General features: G+C 48.3%; 1 protein-coding gene across 1 annotated transcript; it reads left to right on the top strand.

Moving 5' to 3' along the window:
• The first annotated feature begins 349 nt into the window (after positions 1-349).
• Positions 350-7,190, top strand: Tmem171 (transmembrane protein 171). The gene is made up of 4 exons (XM_051183039.1): positions 350-527; positions 2,723-3,427; positions 5,416-5,551; positions 6,992-7,190. The coding sequence occupies exons 2-4, from the start codon at positions 2,791-2,793 to the stop codon at positions 7,188-7,190; spliced, it is 972 nt and encodes a 323-aa protein (XP_051038996.1). The 5' UTR covers positions 350-527; positions 2,723-2,790.
• Positions 7,191-18,449: the final 11,259 nt, after the last annotated feature.

Here is an 18,449-nt window from a genome sequence, read left to right as displayed (position 1 = left end):
GAGCAGTGGAAGGGCCGGCCATCTGCCTTCTTGCTGGCAGTAGGGACAGAGGCGGCCGGCGGGAACCAGGCTCAGCCTTGGCTTTCTCTGTTGATCTGCCCATGCTCATCTCTCCCACAGTTCCGGGAGCTCTGCATCTAGGCTGCAAAGGGACACGGTCCCCTCCCAGCTACCCTCCACGCAGCCCGGGCTGCCAGGAGGACAATCTCAGCTCCCTGGTACCCCCAGCTTGGTGGAGCGTGCCAGTCTGCCTCCCCACCCCACGTCCCGTCCCTCGCGGGCACCCCCAGGTCTTACCGCCCCTAGTTCTGCGCTCGGGCGCGACGCGCCCAGGGCCCAGGAGGGCAGCACCCGGCGACGGCCAGCTCCCACCGGCCAGCCCTGCCCTGCCCCGCCCGGCTGCCGTGCTGGCGGACCGGCACCGCCTGGCCCTGTGCACACGGAGGCGGCCCGCCCTCCGCGCCCGGACGCGCAGAGGGTGTGCGTGGAAGCCAGGCGTGCGGCAGAGAGTCCCAGGACAAGTTCAGGTAAGCGGCACCCCGGGAACCGCAGCAACTCCTCGCAAGGGCATTTGCCTCTCCTGGCCTGACTCCTGAGCTTTGGAAGCAGAGAGATGCTGTTGATTTGGAGCTGACTTTTGGAAAAACCACAGGAGTGTTTATGAGAGGATCTGGCTGTGTGGGGGCTGGCTTTGGAATCAGTTTAAGGTAGAAAAGGTTCGGTTTCTTAGGTAATTTTCCATCGATGTGGGTGTCCCTGGGTGTCCGTGTTTTGAGCGCACCTAAGGGGGGCGCTGAGGCGATTCCCACGTTAGTTTGCATCAGGACTAACACATGTGCTAGATGTCCTAGGGGAAAGATACTACAAATCTAGTTTGGGGCTTCTATTTATATTGTTGGTATTTGGGAACTTGTCTTAAGAGTTGAAGGTGGAGTGAGTTCCTAACAGAGCTTGAACCTGAGGCAGTCCTTACCTGAGAGAGCAGCAGTAAGATTATGTGTTTTGAATTAGCGCCATGCTTAAGTCCTCCATCTTAACAGCATCTTCATGGAATGTGGCTTTTCCAAACTCGAGAGCGAAGCTTTCTTCATTTGTCTCACCCCCCCCCCCCATTTATTTCTGGTTCTATTGTACTTCCCCCGGGGAAAAGTACTTCCTATGGTGGTATCAACTGATTACTTTCTTTCCCCAAACTCACCGTATGAACGGCAAAATACGTTTAAAATTTTTTTAATTACTTATTTTTATTCATGTGCATTGTGTTTTTGCCTGCACACATGTTCGTATGAGTGTGTTGGATACCCTGGAACTGGAGTTACAGACAGTTGTGAACTGTCGTATGGGTGCTGGGAATTGAACCCAGGTCCTCTGGAAGAGCAGCCAGGGTGCTGGGAATTGAACCCAGGTCCTCTGGAAGAGCAGCCAGTGCTCTTAACCACTGAGCCATTTCCCTAGCCCCATGTCTTGAAGTTTTCTCTATTTGGATATGGCCTTCCTAAATTTGGGTTGTGTTCATGATTGGTACAGTAAGGGCCCTTACTCCCATTCACCCAAGTGAAAGAAGGTCACTGGTTCAAAGACCAGTACTCTGCCAGCATACCTTCTAACCACTGCTTGGCGAAGTTAGTATATACTTTTGTTTTATTTTGAGGCGAGGCTTCTCTATTACACAGCTCCCTGGCTGTCCTGGAACTCACTATGTAGACCAGGCTGACCTTGAACTCAGAGATCCCCCTACTGCCTCCCAAGTGCTGTGTGCTACATTCCAGCTAGTATGAGTATAAAGTACTCTTGAAGTAGTGGCCTTTGGTGGCCACTTCTGTTTTTCCAGCAAGTTTTGTTAGGCTTTAGTGCTTAGTAACTACTTGCTCTTCAACTCGCCTAAGCCTCTGTGGAAGTGGGTGGCACTGTGGCGGAGGGGGAGTGTTCGCCACCTGCCGTGGCCTGTCCACCCACCTGAAGTTCCATCTTACCTCCACAGTGAGGCTGGGCTTTACCTGTTGTGCCAGATTCTCCCAGATCACCCTGGGGCCCAGAAACTGAGCCGCCAATGGGGGTGGGGTACCTGGGCAGCCCCAAAGTTTGTGTCTTGAAAGCCCTAGAATCACATTTTGACAGAGTTAACTTGAAAGTCCACTAACCCATTGTCTTTCTGAATGACCCTTCCTTTCTGTTGAAACTGCTGGCATTGGGTCGTGTGTACATGTAGCCTTAGAATGCCGTGAGAAGTGAAAAGTTCTTGAAGTCTAAAACGGGAAGTGGAAAGTTAGTTATTAGAAGAAAATTTACCAACATCCTCAGAGCGTTTCTGACATGATGCTGGCAGCTAGCTGCATGTCAGAAATTATCCCCATGGCCCTTCCTTCTCTTATCTGCCACTATTATTGTTGTTGCTGGTCTGGAGAAATGAGTTTGTAAGACTCAGAACAGGAAGAGCCACGCCCAGCCATTTATTTTTATTTTTAAAAAGATTTCCCTTATCTTAGAAGCTTGGTAATTGAATCCCCCCCCCTTTTTTGATATATTCATGACATTACACATTTGAGAGTCTTTGAATGCCAGTTCTCCTGACTCATAGGCCAACTCATTTGTTCTATAGCAGACCAATTTCATGACATTCCTCCTCCTGGCAGGCCACCCTTCTGCGATGGCTAGCAAGGTACCAGAGCTGGTCATAGATACCTGTATCCATTGTAATTTTTACATTTATTATTGTTTGCAGAGCCTGAAGCTGCGGGAGAGAAGAAAACACATTTCCCCTTCCTGTCGGAAGCCTTTCCTTTTCTGGCCATGTCTTCCGTAGGAACTGTTGAGCCAGACGAGGACCAGAGGGACAGGCATGTCAGCAAGCTCATTTTCTTCCTCTTCCTCTTCGGCGCAGTTCTGTTGTGTGTAGGAGTGCTGCTCTCCATCTTCGGCTACCAGGCATGCCAATACAAGCCCCTCTCACACTGCAGCCTGGTGCTAAAGATTGCTGGGCCCTCGTGCGCGGTGGTGGGACTTGGGGTGGTGATTCTGGCCCGCTCCCGGGCTCGCCTGCACATGCGGGAGGGGCAGCGTCGTGGCCACCAGGACCCTGACCAATCCTTCGTCTGTGGAGAGAGCCGCCAGTTTGCCCAGTGCCTCATCTTTGGGTTCTTGTGCCTGACCAGTGGCATGCTCATCAGCGTACTGGGCATTTGGGTGCCTGGATGTGGCTCAGACTGGGAACAGGAGTCAATGAACGAGACAGACACTGGAGAAGCAGAGGCCCAGATGTGCGGCTTCCTGTCTCTGCAGATCATGGGGCCCTTGATCGTGCTTGTGGGACTGTGTTTCTTTGTGGTGGCCCACGTTAAGAAGAAAAACAACTTGAGTTCAAGCCGAGATGCCTCTGAAATGGAAGGGGGACACACCCACGGTATGGAGCCTGTCCACATCACTGTAGGTGAGTTGGTCCTTGATGCGCTTGCTCTAGCCATAGTTGATGTTGCCTCAAAGCTTCACCAGGCTTCCATAGGCCTGATCTAGATTCCTTTTCTCAACTCAATCCCTTTCTGTCTGAGCACACAGTTAATCCACCCCCCCACCAAACACACACACACACACACACACACACACACACACACACACACACTACCATCCCTGTGGGAATTTCCCCATCCACAGCAACACTTATTTTCACAATGGTTCTCAACCCTCCTAAGGCTGTGACCCTTTAACACAGCTCCTCATGTTGTGGTGACCCCAACCATAAAATTATTCCTTTACGACTTCATAATGGTAATTTTGCTACTGTTGTGAATCATAATGCAAATATTTGTGTTTTCCAATGGTCTTAGGTGACCCCTGCGGAAGGGTCCTTTGACCCCAAAGGGTCACGACCCACAGGAGCGGAAGATCAGATAGATTTGTAGGCTATACTGTCCTAAACTAAACACTCTGGCCGGTGTGTTTGTGTATGTACATGTTTATAGTGACAGCACAAGTTTAATAGCTGGCACTCACCGAGGACCTAATCCTGCCCTCCACCCCTGCCCCCAGTGGTTAGAGAGCTTATTTTCTAAGATTCAGTCATCCTAAAGCGACCCATCAAGGCAGATGTACCATCTCCATGTGAGAAGCAGGTTGGAAGATGGTCTGCCCTATGGGCTTGTCTCGGGCCCTTTACACTACAGCATAGAGTTAAAGTGAGCTTTCACTTCCAATTCCTAAACCTAAGATCTTCCTTTTATTTACTTATTTATTTATTTTAAAAGACCTATTTATTTAATTTAGAGACATGATCTCACTCTGCAGCTCTGGTTATCCTGGAACCCACTATGTAGATCAGGCTAGCCTTAAACTCACAGAGATCCACCTGCCTCTGCCTTCCTAGTGCTGGGATTAAAGGCATGTGCCACTATCCCCAGCTAAGATTTATTGCTATTATTATTATTGCCTGTGTGCATGTGTGTAGGGATAGATCCACGTGAGTGGATGTGCCTGAGGAGGTCAGAAGAGGGTGTTGGGTTCCCTGGAACTGGAATCACAAACATTTGTGAGCTGTCTGATACTGTTCTGAGAAATAAACTTGGATCCTCTGAAAGACCAGTACATGCTCTGAACAGCTGAGCCATCTCCTCAGCCCAGCCACCAGTGTCCTCTAAAAACCAGATGAATCCAAAGAGAACCTTTCCAGTTTGTCAAGTTTCAGTGACAAATAGGTCAGGACCCACCTGCCACTGGAGAGCAGGACTTCATTCATTTTCTGGGCATCTCCATGACTTCTGGGAAATGGTTGAGGCGGTAGAGGTGGGGAGGGGCTGGCGGCAGAGACTGCCAGTTGGAAGTGGTTTTTCATCAGGCATATGAATGCCCTTTGCTGGTGACAGGGATGAAGGTGTCAGCGCCAGGTGTCACAGGCCGAAGGTTTTGCTCTGTGTGAGGTGGCATGTTTAACCCTGGGCAGAAGTGACTGCATCGGGTCTTTTTTGTCCTCCAAGACAGGTGCTGTTCTGTTATAGCCAACAACTGTGACAGCTGAGTCCCTGGCAAATGATTTTTAAAAGTCATTGCACTAGTGTGAGCTGGTCCCCTCCCTACAAGGAAGTGGGGTTCTCTTTCCTACATCTACCGGCACTGTCGCCCGGTAGTGCTGGCTGCATCAGAGTCCTCTGATAGCAAGCAGAGCTACTACCTGTCTGGAACGTTCTGGGCATAGTCTTGGCACCATGCACTGGAGTCCTGATATCACCATCAGCTTCCAGAATCATCCCTTCGTCCCAAACAGAAACACCTGTTCAGCCCCCTTCCCTCCCAATCTATTCTACTGAACATGGCCCACATTTACAGTCCTCCCCCAGAGTACACAGGGCTATATTGACCTTTTATGGGGGACAAGATAGAAGTCATTAATTTTATTTTTCTCTAACTTGTTGCTATGCCTTTCTCCAGGTGACTCGGTGATAATATTCCCGCCCCCTCCACCGCCTTACTTTCCTGAGTCTTCAGCAGGAACTCGACCCCCTGGGCCTAGCAGCTTGCAGCACACTGAAAACCCACCTTCCTATAGCAGTCTTTTTAACTATGGGTAAGAGTTCCCCTTCCCACCAGTGGGCATGGGTAGTCAGTCATTCCAGGCCTAGGCCTGAATTCAGGCCACCCTAGCTGTAAAGCTGTGGTAACATTAGAATGCCCAGTATGTGATGGTTATGTCAAGAGTTCTTACCTCGATGCCCACCCTCAGCCGGGAAACCTTCAGTAGCTCATAGGCCGAGTGATGCAGGGTTGCTAGGAAACCTCTGAGTATCTTTATTGTCCCCATAACTACACTTCTGTCACACTGACAGCTGTAGCAGGGGCTGCTCAATTAGCTTTGCTGCTTCAGATGGCAGAGAGTTCAGGGCTTCATGGGACGTGTTTAGAAGGGTTACGGTGTTCTGATGGAGGAGGCCCTGACCTGGCCCAGATGGACCTCTCCGTCCATGTTCGGTAGCCTCGGTGTCTCAGAGCTTTGAAGAACCACTGAAGTCAGATAGATGGTCCAAGCCCCACTCCACATCAAAGGAGGAGATCCTCATAGGACAGGCCTAAGGCAGCAAGAACTCAAGACAGAGTGAGGGGGTAAGAGGAAGGCTGGCCTCAAGAAAGAGAGGAGACACACTCCAGAGTGTGTGACAGGGATAGTGGTGAAGGAGGTCACACAGGCTAGGAGAGGTTCAGGGCTCACTGCTGTGGGGGGAACATGAGAGCAGATATTTGGGGTAGACTTTCAGAGCTGGGTGTACCGAGAGAGGCAGTTCCGATATGGGGCCCCTAAGACATGGTAAGTGTTCGGGCTGGAGTTCTGGGCAGTGCCAGACAAGGGCCAGTGTGTGTAGCTCCCAGATGTCAACTTTTATGGAGTGGGGGACACAGGTTGTAGAGAGGAAAGGGAAGATTGCTGAAAAACACTCCAGGGAAAATGGGAATGTAGATGAGCTATCTTACCAGATGGGGAAGGTAGGCCCTAGGGACCCAGTGTCCACGGCTTCCGTTTTTGCTCATTCAGGTGTCCTCTTGGAGAGCTAGGAGAACCTCAACATTCAAATAGAGTAGGTTGTAGTGAGTGTAGCCTGGTGTGTAGCCAGAGAAACATGCCCTATGTCAAGGTACTAGAAAGGGAGAGGTTATCCAGTGAGAGGGAGAAGGGGCTGGCCAGAGGGCAGAGAAGGCTCATGAGTGTTTCATAGGCAGCTGGGGACCGGGGTGGTGAGTGCAGATCTATAAAACATAATAGGCAAGTGTGATGGCACACACCTTTAATCCCGGCACTTGGAAACCAGAGGCAGGCAGATCTCTGTGAGTTCAAGGCCAGCCAGGACTACATAACGAGACCCTGTCTCAAAAGCAACAACAATGTATTATATAGAAGAAACAGCTTCTAGACTTGTCTGAGACTCCTGGAAACATGACATTCAGAGAAGCCCCGTGCTTAAGAGCTGTCACGGTTTTCATCCTGTTCCTTCATGGTCTTGCTCTTTCTTTCCAGAAGGACCCCAACTCCTGAGAGCCAGGGCGCAGCCTCTGAGAGAGAACGGGAAATCATATACACCATTTCTGGACCGGGTTCACCCTCTGAGAGCTCACACCCTGGACATCTGCCTCTCGATCTGCCTCCTAGATATGAAGAGAAAGAAACTGTCCCAGCCACACCCTTGGAAGCACCTTCTGAACCGTCCCCACCATGAATTATGAACTCTAGTTTTATATATTTCTTGGATTTTTTTTATTTAATTTTTTAATAAAAATACAATAACATTGGCTGTGTTCTCATTTTTCTTCTATGGCATCCAAGGAAGTAAGCCACAACCCAGGTTAGGTCCTGCTGCCAGTGTTTCAGATCACAGGGGCATAAGCCACCATGCCTGCTTTCTCTCTCTGTGTGTGTGTGCATGTGTGTGCGCTCCTGCATGTATGCCTTCTCTATAAACTACACGCCCTGCAAGCATCAGTGTTATCTAGCATTCAAGTGCCTAAGCACATGGGCAGGGCAGCTCACCTGCGGCTCTGACTGGTCACATGTGAATTGCCACTGTAATAAATCAAAGTGGCTGTCTGAGCCAGCAGTTCTAAGCTGTCCTCAAGTTGGACATTTATTAGGTTGAACTGCTCTTAAAAGTCTATGTTATTCTTCCTCCTGGAAAGTTAATTATTCACATTTTAAAATTAGAACAAAGGGTAGATTATCGTTACTTCCTTCTGTGGTTATTTGCTTAAAATGGCCAGGCTGAAACTGCTAGGTAGGATTACTTCAGTTATGAGTTTTCATTTATAACCCAGAGCCTATTTGGTGGCTCAGAGTTAGATTTGTGACCGAGTGCTTTGCTTTTATGTGGTTGTAAAGCTAAGCAAATGGATAGGGAGGGTCAGGAGTAGGTCTGACCTTGTGGTTCTGGAGATCTACTGTCAACCCTTGTGGTCTTCGATGGCTTGTGGAATGAAGCCAGAGGTTACGGCCTCCCAACAGAGACGGCCATGTGTGAACATGTTACTTCAGAACTGCAATGACAGGAGAGAGAGCTGGGCCAGATACGTCACAGATGTTAGTTCTCAAACCTGGGACAAACAGCTAACTGAGGTACCTATTTAACATATCAAAGTGGACCTGGCTGCCAGGTTCTCCCAGCATCCCTCAGCCCCTCCAGGGTGTGACTGGCACACACTACTCTGCCCTGAACTCTCCAGTCCAGGGGCTGGGCTGCCCTCCCCGAAGCTGCCTTTCCCTATATAAGCAACCATTTTGGTTACCTGCCCGCCCATTTGCCTACTTGTGTTTCCCTGGCCCTCCCTCCTCTCCCCGCCCCCACCCTCTCCTCACATGGCCTGGGTCAGGGTCGTGTTCACTCTCGACTCTCCAGCAGTTTCTGCCTTTGACCATGCTCTCCATTTTGTCTACAGTAAACTTTCTCCTCCACCATACCTAGCAGCAGCCATGTCCTTCCTTTTCTGTTTCCTTGTGTCATTCAACAGGAAGACACATCTTTGTCAAGGCTCTGACCCAGGTGACACCTTCCAAGAATCTACTCAGGACTGCCAGCTGTTCAGAGCTATCAACTCCCCTCCCCTCCCCTCCCCTCCCCTCTCTTTCCCTCCCCTCCCCTCTCTTTCCCTTCCCTCCCCTCTCTTTCCCTCCCCTCCCCTCCCCTCCCCTTCCCTCCCCTCTCTTTCTCTTCCCTCCCCTCTCCTTCCCTCCCCTCCCCTCCCCTCTCTTTCTCTTCCCTCCCCTCCCCTCTCCTCCCCCTCCATCCCCTCCCCCTCCCCTCCCCTTCCCTTCCCTCTCTTTCCCTCCCCTCCCCTCTCCTTCCCTCCTCTCCTCCCCTCCCCTCCCCTCTCTTTCCCTTCCCTCCCCTTCCCTCTCCTCCCCCTCCATCCCCTTTTCTCCCCTCCCCTCCCCTCCCCTTCCCTTTCCTTTTCTTTTTTAAATTGGGCCAATATTTGTACTACAAAATATACCCTTTTGTGACATATATATATGTATATATACATACATATATATATATATATTTCTGGTGCTGAGGACTGGACCCTGGGCCTTGTGATGTCATGCAAGTGGTCTAGCAACGAACCACATTCCCAGCCCAAATTAAACTGACAACTCACTAGCATTTAGCTCATGCCCCACGTTAGCCCACCTTCCTCCCAGCTCCCTCCCTAGACCCTTGCACACTAAGCCAGCACTCCATTATTGCCTCTCACACCCTCACTCCCAGCTTCCCACAACTCCCAGGCCGCTTTTAGCCAATCTGGATTTGCCTGCTTTGGATATGTCATGCAGTACCACCTTTTATCTTTCACTGTTTTGTTTAGGATATTTTGAGCTTTATCCATGTTGTAGCACATATCACCACTTCATTCCTTTTTCATGGTCAAGTAATATTCCATGGTATGGATATACCGCAGTATGTTTATCCATCTGTCCACTGAAATATCACTTCACCTTACTGCTGGCAAGGTATAAGAATCTGAACTTTTCTATATCCTTACCAACACTTGTTTTCTTTCATAGATTACAACTTTTCCTACATGACATACAGTAGCATTTCATTGTGGCTTTGATTTGCATTTCCCTAGTGACTAATGATGTTGAGTACTGTGATGGCTGATTTCAACTATCAACTTGGCAGGATCTGGAGTCACCTGAGAAGGGGCTCTCAGTGAGGGACTGTCTAGACCAGCTCTGGGCTGTCTGTGAGGGATTGTCTTAATTGGGTCAGTCGAGGAAGGAAAACTCACTGGGAATATGGATGGCATCGGTTCCTGGGCTGGACTCTGAATGCAATGAAAAGGAGAGAGTGAGCTGGACATGGACACTCATCGGCATCTGCTTCCTGGCTGTGGATGAAATGACATTACCAAAATAATTACAATGAGGTCTGAAAATTCAGGTGTGATGACCCACTCATGGTGGAAAGCGCCACCGTGTTGCCACTGTAGACCCTCTGTGAGTTCCTTGCCTTTTCCTGGGGCAGCTGACGAGGATCCCAGCCAACCAATCCTGCTAAAGTTAAAGCAAGCTTTAGCTAGTATTTCCCTTTGGTATTTCCCAACAACTGAGTGAGGGAGAATGGGAGAAGCCAAGAGAAGCAAGTGCTCAGAGGAGGAGAGTCGCTGGGTGAGGCAAGTAAGCGGGGTGGTGAGCAAGGCAGGAAGAGATATGGTGGCGTCTTGATGTCCTCCTGTGGGTGTGACCATTGGCTTGCTGAGTGGGTGTGGCACAGGGGGCTCAGGCCAAGGGGGCCTGTCTCTTCTGAGGGGACCATCATTCTAGAGTGGACCTGAGGAAGGGATAGAACAAGAGACAAGGCACTTTTGGTACTAACACGGAAGCAGTCTGCACACTGACTCCCCAACTTCCAGGACGGCAAGAACCACCTAGAACAGCTGCTGGGTCCAAACCTCTAGGCAAGCCGTATTTATCACCTAGGAAATTCTAGAGACAGGACTCCACAGAGAAACAGCAGAGATATCTGCCTCCTGCCGTCACTGACTTCTGGGGAGTCCTGCTTACATCTCCCAGCTGGTGCTGAGGGACCTTAGGGGCCAGTCTGTAGGGTTAGAGCTGGCCCCCAGCATTGTTGCAGGCTCCACTATCTCCTTGTTTCAGCCTCCCGGGTAGGAAATACTGGGCTCACCTCCTAAGGAAGGCATGGTTTCATCTTTGCTTGTGTGTTTCTTATGAGACCAAGAGCTGGGCCAATGGGTACCCATGATGTTTGTCAAGTGAAAACAGCTTGAGGCTGCCCATGTGCAATACAGCATGGAAAGGCCCCAGGCAGGGTTTCTTCCTGCCTGTCCCCAGCAGCCCCTGGTGAATCAGGCTGCTGAGTTTTCCTGATGAGCTGGGCTGGGTTTTGCTGGCTGCGCCCTCATCCTGGGCCTCCCGCACGACAGCAGTGAGCAGGGTGAAGTCATGAAGCACACTGCGGAGGTGGTGGGCAGGAGGAGGCGAGCTGACTTGAGGGGAACCATGCATGGTTGCCCAGAAGCCCTCCTGGGATTGATCTCGCATACCTGACATTCCTGGAGTATCAAGCATGCTGCCACCAGCTCAAGTTCCCTGGGAGGACAAAGTTCAGGAAGAGGATGGAGGACCAAGCTTTTCCTAATTAGGAGTGCTCTCTATTTCCGAGTGTGTGTGTGTGTGTGTGTGTGTGTGTGTCAGAGAGAGAGACTGACAGACAGAGAGACAGAGAGCTATGTGTGTGTGTTAGAGAGAGACAGAGAGACAGAGAGAGAGCTGTGTGTGAGAGAGAGAACTCTATGTGTATGTGTGTGTGAGAGAGAGCTGTGTGTATGGGAACTCTGTGTGTGCATGTGTGTGTGTGTGAGAGAGAACTTTGTGTGTGTGAGAGAGAACTCTGTGTGTGTGTGTGTGAGAGAGAGAGAACTCTGTGTGTATGTGTGAGCTGTGTATATGTATGAGAGAGAGAGCTGTGTGGGTGAGAACTCTGTGTGCATGTGTGTGTGAGAGAGAGAACTCTGTGTGTGTGTGTGTGTGTGTGTGTGTGTGTGAGAGAGAGAGAGAGAGAGAGAGAGAGAGAGAGAGAGACTTCTACTTCTGGCTAGATGCAGCTTGTGTCTGCACACGGTTTGGCCCTGTGCTGTGGTCTCTAGTACACACTGGAGCACCACCTTGGCTGAGGCGGGCACACAGGTAGGATCTGGTGAGGGAGTGTAGTATGTATGGCTTCATCTCCAAGGATGGAGTTCACAGGGAAAACTGGGCTGTGCAGTCAGTCCTGTGCTGTGGGAAGCCTAGAAATCACAATGGGTGGATGAGGCACCCCAGCTGCCCCGTGCCACGCCGAAGTACTCACAGGATGGGTCCTTAGAGGCCTGTGAACTTACCGCTTACCTGTCTGTCCCTTAGGCCTGAGGCCTCCTTTCATGCTTTGGGTGCTGAGGACCGTGGAGTCGCTGGCCACCCCGCTGCAGTGTTATCCTGGCCTTTGCTGTTCAGGGACTCTGACGGCAGCATCCTGCCTCACGACATGGACACGCTGCTCTGGGAACTACAAAGCCTCCTTGTGAGCTCTGTGCTTCTCCCTGCTGTGTAGAATCCCAGCGTTGCCTCCTGCCTGACTTGGAGGCCATGCTACCTATCACTGCTGCGTGGGTTGTAGGCTTGTGTGAGCAGACAACTGCATCTCTTCCATGGGTCTCATGCGTGCAGCACCCGTGGCTCTGGAAAGGGACTAGAGTTGCAGCCCAGGTTTGTAAGCGGCTCCCCGTCTATTTCCACATAGGCTACTGGCTTTAGGAAACTGTCTGGAACCCTGTTAGGCTGGAGGGGGCTAGAACCGTGATGGGCAACACATACACCTTGGCTGCAAAGGCAGACCTCAGGTCCAGTTGACAGGCCTTAAGACTAGCCATGGACATCGTGTTTTGTTTCAGGTTTGCTTATTTTCATTTATGTGTATGAATTTTTTCTCTTTTTTCCTTTTGCCTGTGGGTGCCTAGTACGTGTAGAGGTTCGAAGACGGCATCACATCCCCTGTACCTGGAGTTACAGATGGCTGTGAGCCACCTTGTGGGTGCTGGGAACTGAACCTGGGTCCTCTGCAAGAGCAACAAGTGCTCTTGACCACTGAACCATCTTTCCAGCCCAACTCTTGATTAAAAAAGAAGTTATCATATAAGAGTCCCATTTCATTTATCTACTGATTTATTGTACAATGTACAAAAGAGTTTTACAATTACCGTTTAATATTATTGGTGCCAGCTAAACTTTTGGACTGAGCAAGTGTTTTTCTTTCTTTTTTATTTTTTTTGATAGTAAAATCTCCAAAATATCTCACTACATTCATATAGTAAAAGTAGTATGCCCCAAAGCATTTCAGCTAGTATTTCTTCTTCGCTTTTTTTTTTTTAATGTCTAAACATCCTGTTTCCTTTGAGCACAAGCACGCACACACGCACGCACGCACACACACAACACACACACTCATACACTGTGTGGATGCGTGTGGATGGGTGTGGGTGTGCCTTTTATTACACACAGATGAAGGCAGGGACAACTTGTTCCGATTGCTTCTCTCTTCCTGCCATGTGGACCTAGGGATGGTCTCCATGATGTCTTGGGGATCAACTCGGATGGTCAGCCTTGGTGGCAAGCACCTGAGGAGCCATTTTACTAATATGACTTTCAATTAGGGCCATTCGGTCCTGTTTCCATTAAAATGGAAGGTTAATTTTGGGGTTTGGATTCATTTTATACTGCACAGAGGGAAGGACATACATGCAGTCTTCGGCTGTTCCCTCCTCTGTGCCACACCTGCCCTCCAACAGGCCATCATTATTTTATTACTTTCACATGGATTTTTTTTCTGTGTTTTGTTTGGAAACACACATGTATACATACACATTGCTCCAAAATTTCCTTTTCAGTCTAGCAATATCTCCTGGCCACCATTCCACACACATTCCTGTTTCTTTTGCATGACAGTGTAGTCACCCTGTTGTGTGACTATGCCATGATTTTTTCCATGGTACTCTAATGCACCCAAGTTGTTTCTGACTTTTTACATCACATGCACTGTTGGCACAAACAGCCTCACGTGTATGATGTTTTGTTTTGGGAAGCGTGGATTTAAATCTCTAGAAGTACTGTTGTTAACTTAAGGGTCAATGCACATGTCATTATGTTAGATATCAGCAACTTCTCCTTGAGACAGGCATTGTTTAAAAAGATTTACTTATTGAAGGTATATGTGTACCTTGTGTATATGGGTTCTTGTGGAGACCAGAAGAGAGTGTTGAATCCCTTGGAACTGGAATTACAGTTTAGGAGCCACCATGGGGTGCTGGGAACCAAACCCAGGTCCTCTTCAAGAGTATCTAGTGCTCTTGGATGTTGAGGGCCATATTTTTTTTAAATATATTTATATTTTATGTGTGAGTGCTCTGCATGTATACCTGAATGCCAGAAGAGGGCATCATATCCTATTATAGACGGTTTTGAGCCACCATGTGGTTTCTGGGAATTGAACTCAGGTCCTCTGGAAGAGCAGCCAGTGCTGAGCTGCCTCTCCAGCTCCCGGAGGGCCATTTTTGTATCTCTACTAGAAACATGTACAAATGCCGGCTTTCTCATATCTTCAAGTTTCTGCCAAATTTACCATCAAGAGGTAATTCAGGAGAGTTTTACTTTACAATTCTCTAGCCACCATGAGACTGAGCATCTTTTTCAGTGTTAAAAGCTGTTGTCTCTGCTCTCCTATGAACCTCTTGCTGATGGCCTATCTGTGTTTCCTAAGCTATAGCACAATGTTTAAAAGAATAGAGTCCAAATCTTTCCCAATGCAAGCAAAGCAGCTTTGATGTATAACTGACAGCCATATAGAAATCAAATGAAAATCAAACCACAGGGAAATACAGGACCTTCCCTCTTAAATTTTGTCTAGCAAAAAACACTAGTGAGCTCCTATTATTTAACTTTTCTCTAAAGGTCCCATCGAATCAATTGGAGTATTTTGGCAGCAATCCACGATTTTAGTGTTTTTAGAATCTTGGCCAGTTCTCCATTTTCAATGGAACATGGTGTTAATGAAAAGAAGATTGCAGTTTGCACAGTCACATGTGTTCTTGACTGCTTGGGGAAAGCTGTTCCCCTAGCAAGTAGCGTGGCTGCCCAGCTGCCTCACATTCAGACAGACGTCTCAATAGGCTCCTCTGTGGGGAGGGATGGGTAGTGGCGTCATCTCCAAATGTAGTTCGCCCTGGGGGTGGGTGTCCCAGGTTGTGGTTCTTCGGGGGCTCAGTGCTAAGTTTTGCATGGGAATTTCTCTGTGAGGTCAGCAGCCACCAGAAAGACACATGTGCCAAGCAGGAAAGGAACAGAGCTTCTCCTTGTGTTCATCACTAGCTAGATGCTGCAAATGGAGGGAGGTGAAGCTCCCCATGTGAGCCCAGCCACAGCTCCAACAGGGAGCAAAGTCCCCGTTAGCTGTCTATTGTTGCATAAAAATTGCTTCCCAAAGAAGGGCTTAAGGAAGTAGATCTCTGTTATCTCTCGCATCTCAGGGATTCAAGGGCTGCTTGGCTGTGTAGTTAGTTAGTTCATGAGCGTGTGAGAGATGTCATCCAAGACCATGGTTGTCTGAAGGCTGAGTGGGGCCAGAGACCCTACCTCTAGGATACCCATTGCTTTGACTCAACGTGTTCCTCCATAATTTCACTTATTGGATTCTAATCTACAGCATGATGACAGTTGGATCAGAATATCACCCTTGAAAGCGATCAGGTCTTGAGGGTGGGAACTCCTTCACCTCTCCTATTGTGTGAAGACATAAAGTCATCCATCTGTGGTCCAGGAAGGAAGTCCTGACTAGATACTGAAGTTTCTAGCATCTTGACTGTGGTCTTCCCAGGCTTCAGAACTGGAAGAAAGCCACCAGCCTCAGTGTGTTTATCATAGCAGCCTGAAGACACTCACATAGTTGGCATGTTGAAACTGGCTGGTGACAGGAGTCTCCATTCCGTTCCAGGTAGACCTTCATTGGGATGTGTTCACATGATGTCTGATTTCCTGCAGCAGGAGAGGCTTTAGAGAGATAAAGGGGGATGCTGCTTTGCTTTTTAGGATCCGGTCTTCCTCTACAGCTGTTAGAAGCAGCGGAAACCCAGCTCATATGCAGGAAGAGTTAGCCTTGTCTTTAGAAGGCAGATGTCACAAGGAAATTAAGGACACATTTTTAAGTCACTACAGACCCTGAAGCCAGTATGCTTTTCTTCTTGACTCTTAGCCTTGGAGGCAGGTCTACCTCTCTGGGGATCTGACTTTTAGCATACCTGTTTACAATGTCTTTTCTAGCCCACAGAGCTAGAAAACCTGTACTCTGAAAAGTGGTCCAGATACAATGAACACCATGATTTTGTGTCACCCAACCATCCCTGCCTCAGTGTATTGAAGATGTAACAAGTCCCATACCTGAGCACAACTGACGCCATGTTAGGTCTTAAAACCTAGCACATAAGCCTTAATACCTGCCAAAACCAGAACAAAGACCTAATCCATCAAAGATGTGATTCACATTTTCAGGAAGCCCTTAAATGTGCTAGCCTTGCTTTTTGGCTTCAATAGTTCTGCTTCTTGGTAACTGAAGTATGACATCCAGGGTGTGGCTTTACATTATAAGACAAAGGGCTATAGGGCTCTGGGCGGCATGATTAGGGCAAGTTCCCTATACCTTTGCTGGTCAGCGATAAAGCCTGTCTTTTTAGCTAAGTGTCCAGGTGGTGGTCTCTGGTGGGCTTACCTCACTACAAGGGCGAGTTGGATCATATGACTTGTCTCTTAGAACATTCGCTAACATGCATAGCAGAGGGTGTATCAATGCATTCAGCAAATGGATGATAAACAACTGAACAGATCATTCATGTTCAAAACTCAGTCACATTAACTTTAGTGATAGTCCTTCAAGATTTAGTGGTCCTAACTTGCCCCCAAATGCTTAAGGTCTTAACACAGGGATAAAGAAACATATTACATAGCATCTTGAGAATAAAATTAGTTTAATCCAGAATCGGGGTGATTAAATAAGACATCCAACCTGGATTCCTGACAAAGTCAATCTGGGCCAGGGTATTTGTTCCAGAGAAAGAGCTGGTAAGCTTTGGCTGGCAGGTCAGTTGCTTGTCTACACAAATAAAGTTTTGGTCAAAAAGAGTCCCCTCACAGGCTTGCTGTTGTATGTGGCAGCATTTACACATTTGAGCTGTAATGACTTAGGTGTGTGATAACAGAACCGAGGCAATGTGACTTTCCAGGGCAGTGGCTCTCCACTCTCCCAATGCTGTGACCCTTTAATACAGTCCCTCATGCTGTGCTGACCCCCCAACCATAACATTATTTCCTGGCTACTTCATAACTGTAATTTTGCTGCTGTTATGAATTGTAATATAGATATAGGATGTGCTACCCCTGTCAAAGGGTCATTGGACCACCCCAAAGCCTTAGAGCCAAAAGAATAGGGACCCACAGGTTGAGAAGCACTAAAGGAACGGAAAAGGGATTAGTTAGAGTGGTTTCCCGAATGTGGTCTGGGTAGCTCAACAGTGGATGACTCACATGGAAAAGAATGAGAATCCAAAATAGCTCCTAGAGAGAGATGGGACCCTCCCAAACCTTTAGCATCACACTGTTTAGTGAGAAGAGACTGGATGTTTCTACTCCAGGCCAAGGCAGGGAAAGAAAGTCTACTCTTACCCACCCAATTTAATAGTGTGCTAGGGTCTTAAGGACCAGTAAAAAGGAAGCAAAAATGTTCACATCAGAAAGCAGTAGCATGGTTTTAAGCATATAAAATCTCAGGGATTCTGTTAAAACCCCACTAAATCCAGGAAATGAATGACACACTTTGTCCCTGTTATTCACTTAGTCTCCAGCTAAGTAAGTTTGGCTGGGGGGCCTGGGGAATGGAGTCTTGCTTAAGGAACTGGGATTCTGCACATAGCAAGGCTTTGGGGGCTGCACCCTGACTCTGACTCCTACCCAAGTCACCATCTGCTTCTGCACTGGCCTTCCAAAATAGAGCGGACTGGACTGTGCTGTCAGCTCCTACCCACATAACCACAGGCCGCTCCCTAAAGCCTAGCCTTCCCTCCTCTTCCCTCATGGGCTGTGAACCACAAACTGTGAGCCACAGTGAATCCTTCCTGCCTTACATTGCAAGTACTGCTTTTGCAAAGGACCCAAGTTTGGTTCATAGCACCCATGTCGGGTGGCTCAGAAAGAACTGCTTCAGGAACACAAGAAGCCTGGGCCTCTGAGTATGTGACCCACATGCACATATTACACACACACACACACACACACACACACACATAAAATCTTTTTAAATTGATAAAAATATATATGCTTAACATGTTAATCTTTACTATTGCAAACCATATTTTTATTTATTTCAGTTTGCAATCATATGTACCAATAGATACTTGACTTACATATATCAGCTTTATCTCCTTCAGCCCTCCCCCCTTTAAAAGTTAATTTTAAATGACTATAAAGAGTCATAGATTTCACTGTGTCATTTACATACACATACGTCCTTGTAGATAAACACATTCCTCTTGAGCACAGGTTGGAGCTTGTCATTCATCAGGCTAATGCTGAACTCAGAGAGCCACTTGTCCCTGACTGTCAGACCTGGGATTAAAGACATCATGCTTTCTCTTTCACGCCCTTAACCTGTTCCCACCTTTGCTGGCCCCCTTTCCCAGACAGACCCTCCTCTTGCTTGTGTGTGTGTGTGCGTGCGCACGTGCGTGCGCACACGCTCTGGAATGAACGTACACTACATAACCCAGAAATCTTGCAAACTTTTACTCAAGAGAAACGGAAAGAGAAGTCCACAGGAAGGATTGTAAAGAGTTTTCCTAGCACTTTTAGTCAGGGTAGCCTAAAGTAGAAAGCATCTTCATCATGGTGACAGAGAAGCAAATCA

Source organism: Phodopus roborovskii, unplaced genomic scaffold, assembly GCF_943737965.1.
Source record: "Phodopus roborovskii unplaced genomic scaffold, PHOROB, whole genome shotgun sequence".
NCBI lineage: Eukaryota > Metazoa > Chordata > Mammalia > Rodentia > Cricetidae > Phodopus > Phodopus roborovskii.
Note: the sequence above shows the minus strand (reverse complement) of the source record. Positions and strands in the feature narration are given on the sequence as shown.

Excerpts from the sequence above, each read along its gene's own strand:
- Tmem171 (XM_051183039.1), top strand. The coding sequence starts at position 2,791 with ATGTCTTCCGTAGGAACTGTTGAGCCAGACGAGGACCAGAGGGACAGG. Across the intron at positions 3,428-5,415 it reads GCCTGTCCACATCACTGTAG|GTGACTCGGTGATAATATTC; the intron begins GTGAGTTGGTCC and ends GCCTTTCTCCAG. Across the intron at positions 5,552-6,991 it reads AGCAGTCTTTTTAACTATGG|AAGGACCCCAACTCCTGAGA; the intron begins GTAAGAGTTCCC and ends CTTTCTTTCCAG.